The sequence below is a fragment of the Ixodes scapularis genome, unplaced genomic scaffold (assembly GCF_016920785.2).
Source record: "Ixodes scapularis isolate PalLabHiFi unplaced genomic scaffold, ASM1692078v2 PGA_scaffold3__209_contigs__length_174095766, whole genome shotgun sequence".
Classification (NCBI taxonomy): domain Eukaryota; kingdom Metazoa; phylum Arthropoda; class Arachnida; order Ixodida; family Ixodidae; genus Ixodes; species Ixodes scapularis.
Window position 1 is genome coordinate 145914212 of NW_024609868.1, and position 10146 is coordinate 145924357.

The window sequence follows — 10146 nt, forward strand, 5'->3', positions numbered from 1 at the left end:
GTGGAAGGGGATCCGCGTTGGCAACGCGGTTGCAAACGCGGTTGTATAAAGATCCAGTACAATTATACGCGCACTTGATGTCATCGAGTGCACGTGAAATTGCACTGGATCTTCATACAACCGCGTTCGCAACCGCTTTGCGAGCGCGGATCCGCTTGCAGTGTGAATGAGCGGTAAAGGTGGCCGCTACTTCTGGCAACATCCACTCAACTAAACCTGAAAAATATTGTTACTGTTTTAATTTACAAGAGGAAGTTCATAGCCAAATGAGTCCAGATTAGAAGTTTGTCACGCGACGTCTGCACGCGCATCGTTGTCGTCCTCGGTGATGTTCTGGCTCGCGCCTCAACATCACCGCTACACTACTTCCCCCCCGATTTTTTTTTCGTGATGTTTTTTTTTTTTTTTTTTTTTGGGGGGGGGGATTTATTTTGATAATCAACCTCGCCACGTTACATTAAATTTAGACAGTTCGTTTCGCAGGTATTGTTACCAACGCTGTTCTCACACTCACCGAATTCACGCCAAAGTCAGAGTTTTTCTGCAACACCAAAATTCAGCACAGTTGCGCTTTTTGACGTTGGTGTGCAGAATCGTGTCACCTCACCGCAGACTAGCTTCCGTTTTCGTCACCTCTGTTGACGTGTCTGAGTAAAACTTTGGCCCTTATGTTGCGGTTTTTGGACTGCCATGGCGACCAGGGAGAAGGAAGTGACGGGAATGTAGCAAACGCAGATTGGATGTTGGTTGGTGAGTGTCGCTGATGACGAATTCCCGCAGAAGAAAACAAAGAAAAAGTAAGCTTTGTTTTCTTCTGCGGAAATTCCTCATCAGCGACTCTTACCAATGAACATCAAATCTCCGTTTGCTGCGCTGTTGACGTCACTTTCTTCTCCCTAGTCGACGGTAAAGTCCAAAAACGCAACATAGGGCCCCTGGTGGCGGCATAGATCATATCGGTACAAACACATCTGCACATTCGTTCATTTAGACCTCCAACACAGAAAATTAAATGCACCAGCAAGGCCGAAACCCAGGAGAAGCTGGAACATTTGGAGAAAATTGTAGCTTATGAAATTCGTTGAATGGCCACAACGACCGTCAAAGAATTCAAGTCCAGCGCGCACTTACGCGCCTCAATTGCTTAAAGGTCTGGGATGCAAGAGAGGCCATTGGCAAACGCAGGACCTTCATTTCACTGCCGAAAAATAGTCGTGAAAATCTTGGCTAAGTGTTGACTTGACCGTGGAAGGTACGGCACGACGATTTGCGGCTTCAGGTAATCCAGCCGCGATGCTATGGCTCCATCAGACGCCGGTGCCGACCACGTTACAATGCACTTTCATCCTGACAGGGTGCCTTCAGGGCTCATGAGGTGCCGTACCAGAAATCCTACTTTCGACACAAACTTCTGCGGTTTTAATTTACAAGAGGAACTTCATAACCAAGTTAGACCAGATTACAAGTTTGTCACGCGCCGTCTGCACGTGCATCGTCGTCGTCCTCGGTGAGGTTCTGACATGAGCCTCAGCAACATCGCCACAATATGGAAATGTGCTGGATGTGGTGTGGATCCTCCTGCCACTTACCTCTTGGGAAGGCTACCAGCTGCTAGTAAAATAGAAGATTAAAGTTACTTGTCCTGCATGCCACTCAGGCTTACGGTAGTGTTTGCGTCTTTCTCCACGGACCAGAACAGGCTGCTCTCTTGAAACCACACATAAATACTCCTTGTAACAGATCAACGACGGTTCAGATTAAAAGTGACGGACATACATTTGAAGCTTTGGTCGATACGGTTGCCGCCATGTCATGCATTGCCGAAAGTGTTCGTCGCCGCCTGCGGAATGTGCTGACACCCGCTCATGCACGCCTGCTACGCCTGGAAAACGGGGAACTGATACAGCCTTGGGGGGGGGGGGGGGGGGGCTATAATCCTGTGCATGCTTCTCGAAGGTAGCTGCTACGTTATAATTCTCACTCTCAAGAAACTGCGTCGCTGACATAAAAAAAAAATGATACATATAGATATACATATATATACATACATCTATTTTTAGGGGGGGGGGGGGGTTGCAACGGAATCGTAGAATTGAATAAATTTATACTCTACCGTCTAATGCAATGGCATGGTACAATGCAACGCAACGGCGATGCCATTACACCACCGTTAGATGCGGCACCGCAGTCTTCTGAGCTCAAACAAATATAAATACATAAGGTGTCTGAAGTCACCAGGCACCATCTTAGATGAACCGTAAAAATCGACGCCTGCACGACGAAATTTAAACTTTTCGTGAAATGTGTATTTCACTGATTCGATTTTTCTTCTAAAATTACAAAGCCTAGCTCTCTTTCTGTAAAAATAGGACCAAAAAAATTTGACAGGGTAAACATTGGGCAGTGACGCAGACGATTGAGTCGAGTGGTGGGGTGAGTGTGACGCACGTATTTATAGCTGGCGTAGGGGTTAGCGTCGGAAGGTGTAGCCGACAAGCTAAAGAAAGCAGACGACCCGCAGACGAGATCCGTCGGCAGTAAAAATAACGTTGCTATGCAAACGCGTTTTTTTTTTTTTAACTTGAAGGTTTGCTTTTATTGTCTGTATTTATTTTTAAGCAAAAGGTACACCACAAAAAGATTCTCTTCGTTTTAGTAAATTAAGGTCTCGCGAGCAGCCTCGATAAGGAGGTAGCGTCATTTATCAATGCCCGCGCCAAACGTGCCCCAACGTTCGACTAAGTCGTCTGCGTCGCCGCCCGCCGTTTACCCTTGTGAGTTTTGTTGGGCCCAATTTTTTATAAAAGAAGTCTGCGCTTTGTAATTTTACAAATAAAAAAGGATCAGTGAAATGCACCTCTGACGAAATGTTTACTTTGCTTCGTCCACGTGTCGATTTTTAAGGTTCATTTTAGATCAAGCCTGGTGACTTCAGACACTCAACAGTGTTTGTTACTTCGTGGCGGGGACTTAGTCGCGCCGTATTTCTTGGCCACACCGAAAAGCGTTTTCTTAACCCGCAATTTCCATCATGTTGTACCTACTAATTCTTCATATATCCGATGTGGCGTGATTGTTTGTATTTTCTCACTAAAAACGAATGGCTGAAATGCATACTAATAATTCTGCACTTTTACCAAATGCAGAAATAATTTTACACCCTCTGGTACGGTTGCACAAAAAAGTCGTGGTTCCTCCGAAGAAACCACAAAATCGGCCCATTTATAAATAGAGGCTCTTTTAAACTGTTTTTTAATGTTGTTTTTGTCGGCACATTAAGCTCTGGTATCACTTTGCCTTTTACATGCGTTGAACATGGTGTCAGCGTTTGTTACCATTAGATTTAACTTCGCTTTCATCAAAGTGATTAGAAAGATACTGAAATTCTGCATCTAGGGCGCACTGAAACGTTCTTCAAAAGAGTTCGGCAAGTGAAAAGTGGATGTTCAAGGTCACCCACCATTGAGTTACACCAATGAAGCGCAGCCTGAAGTTGGAGTTAATCCTAGCATTGGAAAAGAAGTAGGTCATGTTTTAGAGATTAGTAACAATAGCTAAGTAAGTACAGTTACTAATAAGTAAGAAATAAATTACGGGCTAACGTCACCTGACGGGGCTCTCACTTCCGTACACAGCGTTCAGGAGAAAAGAATATATGAAAAATGACATAACATTAAGCTGAAGGCTTACAATTTAATCGGAGCAACACAAGAGTAGGCAACGTGCCATTTTCAGTCTTAAAAAAATATTGTGAAGAGCACAACTGATCCAAAATGCATACATGCACATACTCATCAGCCGTCACTCCTAAGATACCTTGGGGTGTATGCAATAGTTATTTAGTGCAGAAAATGAAAATCATGTAGAAATACAGTAACAACCACAGATCATTAACTGAGATCCAAGAAAAAGTAATATTATACAGTGTACCTAGAACTATAAATATATTTAGCATTTATACTTTTTGTTAATCTTTACATGCATGTTTAATTTTTCAAATATCGGTAGTGAAAAACGTTTTGTCTCTACTTGATGCAGTCTCAGGCTTGATATATATTTCACCTTTTGCGTTTTTACGAAGATTTTACGGTAGTTTAAACACGAATACAACCTAGGCTTTTATGTAAGCAGAATGAACGGACATTTTCAGATTCTCTGAAGCAAAGACAAAAGAAACGACAAATTTTAAAGATTAGTACGACGACTAACCACGCAAACGAAAACAGCCTGGAGATTTTATAAAAAGATATTCAGAGTAGTAGGGTACGTTGTTGGTCTAGTTGGTTCATCTTAGTTAGACATATAAAATAGCGCAAAAAAGACAAGGAAAAGAAGTATACAGGACAAGCGCAATCCTGTATTCCTCTTGTCCTTGTTTTTTTTTTTTGCGCTTGTCCTGTATACTTCTTGTCCTTGTCTTTTTTGCGCTATTTTATATGTTTAACTGATATACAGAGCATACGACATATTTCGATCTAACACAAGATCTGAGGTTGCTTTATGTTAATTCAAAAAATATTATTTTAAATCACTTAAGGCTTGTGCGTAATTTCCTACTGTACTGGAGCAGATGTTACGACGTGGGTAGTTTGAGACACCATTTTTTTTTCGGCTTACAGAAAGAAAATCAAAGCGAATTCATTTCATGATCATTCGACTAATCTTCTGCGTCATATGTGCCACCGTGGGTGACCAGAATGTTGAGTGAACTCCGAGAGTTTATATCCTTGTCAATCTAAACGTCATTTGAATGCCGTCTTCTGATGGAATTTCACGATAATGGCGCTGCCAGGGTCTAAAACCTATATCTGGAAACTCTTATGACGCACTGGCACCTCGATATGCATGCAATTGAATCCATTCCTTTGCATGCCTCGTAGCGTGCCGATCGATTAATTCAAGGGGTATGGCCACTGTAGGCAGCGAAAAATTCCAACTAAAACATCTAAAAAAAGAACCTTTACACTTATTTTTTTATCTTTTTTATTTTTGATGACATGCAGTGTTCATAAGAGCATTTCTTTGTTTATTTCTAGTAAAGCTATCACTAGAAAGAGATAAAGCAGTATCAACTCACTCCTCAAAATCCGTTATACGTTTAATATTGTCGGCACAGGGATTGCGAAAAAGGCACAAAAAATATTTCATTTTCATCTTGATTTAGACAGTCGTCTTGCGCCTACAAAGCCGAGTTTATTTTTTCATTTATTTGTTGAAATGTCAAATCAATATTATTGCCTAAATTGCTGTGTACGGAAAGAAGTTCCCTACCTATTTTTATTTACAAAATTATATACACGTCCAGTCCGGCCGGGAGCTGCCGGTGTTCTGAGCTCGGCCTCTCAGCTCGTTCTCCCTTGTCCACCTCTTCTTCCTTCGTCCGAACAGCCGGTTGCTACAGGTACTCCCCCTCCAACAAGGAGGTCGTTGGAAAACGCCGAGTTGTGGTGGTAGAGGTGCCCACGTGACATGGCGTTTTGGCTGGTCAGGATGCCTCTGTGGCTTGTTACCGGAAACAATTCGCGGTAGTAGTAGGGATAAGTGTTGGTGTATGTCCTTCGAAATTCCCGGTGTGCATGTCCTTGATTCAAGTGAGGTGGTTGGAGGTGTAGAAGCAACAGGGGTGTCAAGGTAGGCTGGCTTGAGGCGATCGATTGACACGGTGTCTTTTCGTCCCTTTAGATCAAGAAGAAAATATTTGTCCCGACGATCAATTAATCTGAATGGGCCGTCGTACGGATGTTGTAGAGATTGGCGACTTGCATCGTGGCGGACGAATACGTGAGTGCAGTGGCCGAGCTCAGTCGAAACGTATGTCGATTTACGCTGTTGTGGACGAGGAGGGGTCTCGCGGAGGGCCCGCATAGCCGTCGTGAGTTGCGTGGCGTAGCTGGCGGGATCGCTATTGGTGCCGTGATCAGCCGGGATGATCGATTCCCCTGGAAGGCGAAGGGGTGCGCCATATACGAGCTGGGCAGCACTACAACCGATATCTTCTTTGAAAGCGGTCCGGAGTCCCAAAAGCACCAATGGGAGGTGGACGCTCCAATGAACACGGTCATCGTGTGCTATTAGAGAAGCCTTGAGCGTGCGATGGAAGCGCTCTACAATGCCGTTAGCCATGGGATGGTATGACGTGATCCGAATACGTGAGCACCCTAGTAGTCTCATGAGCTCTCGGAATAAAGCGGACTCGAACTGTCTCCCTCGGTCGGTGGTAACCGATGAAGGCACACCAAATCGAGAAATACAACCTTTGACGAATGTCCGTGCCGTGGTTTCGGCGGTGATGTTAGGAATGGGAAATGCTTCAGGCCAGCGCGTGAAGCGATCAATGCATGTCAGTATATATGTGTTTCCACCAGATGTTGGAAGAGGACCCACAATGTCTAGGTGTACGGCATCGAAGTGCGCTGTCGGTATTGGGAATGCATCGTATGGTGCTGACGTATGACGTTGAGTTTTAGACCGCTGGAAGGCCTGATAAGAGCGAGTCCAGTTTCGTACGTCCTTGTTGATACCCGGCCATACAAAGCGTTCAGTGATTAACCGCTGAGTTGCTCGAACTCCAGGGTGTGCCATGGAGTGTAGGGAGTCAAAAACTTGACGACGGAAATGCAGCGGTACTAAAGGTCGGGGTGCGCCTGTGGTGTGGTCGCAGATGAGTGGTGTACCACACATTGGCAAGACTACCTCGCGCAAATTGAGGCTGCAGTGCGATGAACGAACTTGTTGAAGCTCGGTGTCATCTCGCTGAGCTGAGGCCATGGCTTCAAAATCAATTGTCATGGGTACCATGCTGCAGCAGGGAGTGACGATAACCCGCGAGAGCGCATCAGCTGCCAGGTTGTCTTTGCCTTTGACATGGCGGATGTCTGTCGTGAATTCTGATATGTATGACATTTGACGGATCTCACGGGGAGTAAACTTGTCGCTCCCTGATTTCAGTGCGTATGTTAAGGGTTTGTGGTCGGTGAAAACGACGAAATGACGACCCTCTAGGAAATGCCGGAAGTGTTTGATGGCTTGATGAATCGCAAGGAGCTCCCTACCGAATGTACTATAGCGTGACTGTTGCGCTGAGTTTTCGGGAGTATAACGCGATGGGCTGCCAGTTCTTGTCGGAGAGCTGCTGCAGGACAGCGCCAATAGCAATATTGGAGGCGTCGACCATGACACTCACGGGAAGCTCTTGGCAGGGGTGAACGAGTAGGGTAGCGTTAGCGAGATCTCCTTTTATGCGGCTGAAAGCTTGGAAAGCCGAGTCGCTCCAGTTTAACGGTGTTGAGTCCTTGTGTTCGCCTTTGAGCATATTAGTGAGCGGCAGGAGTGTTGAAGCGCAGTTGGGAATAAAACGCCGATAGAAATTTATGAGACCCAGGAACTCTCTGAGTTTATGAATGGTTGTTGGTTGTGGAAAAACCTTAATGGCTGCGACTTTTTCGGGAAGTGGACGGACCCCTGTGTGATCCACTTGATGGCCTAAGAAATTCAACGTCGTGACTCCAAACTCGCATTTTTGCTTGTTCATTATGAGGCCGTGCTCATCAAGGCGCTGAAAAAGCAGTCAAAGATGCTGAATGTGTTCTTCATCGTCATGGCTGTAGATTAACAGGTCGTCAACGTAGGCATAGACGAAGGGAAGTCCTCGGATGACATGGTCGACGAAGCGCTGAAATGTTTGAGCTGCATTTCGTAACCCAAAAGGCATGCGAAGATATTCAAATAAACCGAAAGGTGTGATGATGGCCGTCTTGGGGACGTCACTCGGCTCAACTGGGATCTGGTGGTACGCCTTTACTAGGTCTATTTTAGAGAAAACCTTTGAGCCATACAGGAAAGTCGTGATATCCGCGATGTATGGCAGCGGGTACCTGTCGGGGACTGTGGCGTTGTTCAGAGCACGATAGTCCCCGCACGGTCTCCAGTCACCAGGGTTTTTCTTGGGAACCATGTGCAGTGGAGACGCCCATGGACTTGATGATGGTTGAATGATGCCAAGCTCTAGCATGTGATCAAATTCATCTCGCGCGATCTTTAAACGGTCTGGTGGAAGCCGACGTGGTCGAGCATGAGTAGGTGGCCCAGTAGTCACGATGTGGTGGGCAACATTGTGCTTCACTGAACGCTGAAAGTTGGTAGGGCGAATGATAGACCCAAACTCTCGTAGCAAACTTTCGTACGGCGAAGTTGGACTGGAGCAGTTAGGCATGTCCGGAGGTCGTGCAGGCTTACACGCGAGGTGTGTAACAATATTTGTAGTAGCATCTACGAGGCGCTTACGTTGCATATCAACCAGTAGGTTAAAATGTCGTAAAAAATCGGCACCGATAATAGGATAAGACACGTCCGCGACGAGAAAAACCCAGCGGAATACTCGACGCAGTCCGATGTTGAGGGACAAAGCGTGCTCACCGTAAGTGGCGATTGGAGTCTTATTGGCTGCTTGTAGAGTGGTAAGTGTCTGCCTGCCTTTTGTTTCAACGGCAGAAACTGGTAGTACGCTCACCTCCGCGCCGGTGTCAACCGAGAATCGCAAACCGGAGCCGCGATCTGTTATGAAGAACAAGCGGCTGAGCTGCGTACCCCCACCACTCGCCGCCTCTAGTGGTGGGTGCGGGCATTTCCCGAAGCAGAGCATGGTCTTACGCAGTTTCGGGCGCGGTCGCCGAAGGTCCGATGGTACCAACAAATATCTGAATGTCTTGATACTGCTCGGGTTTGGGAGGGCGAACTGTATCGGGGGCGGGACGTGGATCGCTGGCGATGTTCCGATCGTGAACGTGAAGTGAGCGCGGCTACTTGGGCGGTGAGGGCCTTGATCGCTTGTTGGATATCCGTGCGAAAAGAATCCTCCGTTGTTTCAGCGGCAAAGATGTTTGCCGGTGCACCGAGCAGATGTGATTGCGTGGCCGCAATAGGAGCGACTTGCGGGGCAGCGACTTGCGGTGCAGCGACTTCCATCACGGTGTCCGCCAACTGGGCGAGCTGAACTAACGCGGGTCCTGATGCAGAAGTAAGAACCATTCTTACGTTGTTAGGAAGTCTTTGCAAGAAGAGCTCCCGCAACAGGGCGGGGTCGAATGTCGCTGCCCGGTCTCCAAGAAGTTGTTGAAGACGTCGCAGTAGCTGGGATGGTGTGCGGTCGCCCAGCTCTTCAGATGTTAGTAGCTGCTGGAGCCGTTGATGCTCGGATGCCGAGGTGCGTTTGATGAGCTCAGCCTTCGAATTGTCGTACGGGTTAGTTGTTGGTGGTTCGAGGATGATGTCTCGAATATCAACGGCAGTTTCGGGAGGCAACGCCGCTACCACATCGTGGAACCTCTGTGCTTGCGAGGTGATGTGGCTGGTTGTAAATTGGCTCTCCACTTGCGCGAACCAAAGGTGTGGGTCCGCTGTCCAGAATCGGGGAAGCCTGAGCGTGCGGACGACGGGGATGTCCAGCGGTGTTGCCTCATCGGTAGCCATGACGGAGGTGGCTTGCGGATCACGTCCGGGTCACCAATTGTAGGGAAAGAAGTTCCCTACCTATTTTTATTTACAAAATTATGTACACGTCCAGTCCGGCCGGGAGCTGCCGGTGTTCTGAGCTCGGCCTCTCAGCTCGTTCTCCCTTGTCCACCTCTTTTTCCTTCGTCCGAACAGCCGGTTGCTACAGCTGTATATCGAGGCTGGAGTAGGGAAATTGTACTTCGTAATTCAAACAGCCCTATTATCCGCGCTGATGCTTGAAACACGGAATCATTATTTGTGTACCTGTTAGTTGGTAACGTTGTGTAAACCTCAACCGACATCATTATCCTGCCGCTAATATTTCTCTAACCAAATAGGACGGGACAAAGATTCAGTGATCACGGTTATTGTCGTCCCGTATGCTAGATGTTTAACATGCCTGGTTGTCGTCCACGTATAACGGCTATTTTCTTTGTTTTAGGGGGAGGGGGTGGGGGGGGGGAATGTAAAAAGTGTTGTAGCAGTCGGTAAAATCAAAGACGAATACGCTACACGTTGGCACGAGCCAGACGGCACATGGATTAAATCTAACGTTTTTACCTAAGCTCGGAGTCGGTCGCAACATCTCTTACGTCCTTAATTACGAACGTGCTATAAATTGGGGACCCAAACGTGATGAACGACTCGGAGCAC

At 46.8% G+C, this 10146-nt stretch overlaps 1 protein-coding gene across 1 annotated transcript; it reads right to left on the reverse strand.

Annotated features, from left to right (window-relative positions):
- Positions 1 to 8604: 8604 nt before the first annotated feature.
- On the reverse strand, positions 8605 to 9273 carry LOC121837386 (the record flags this gene model as incomplete). The annotated part of the gene is made up of 1 exon (XM_042293003.1): positions 8605 to 9273. A coding segment is annotated over one exon (669 nt), but the record flags the coding sequence as incomplete, so codon positions are not given.
- Positions 9274 to 10146: the final 873 nt, after the last annotated feature.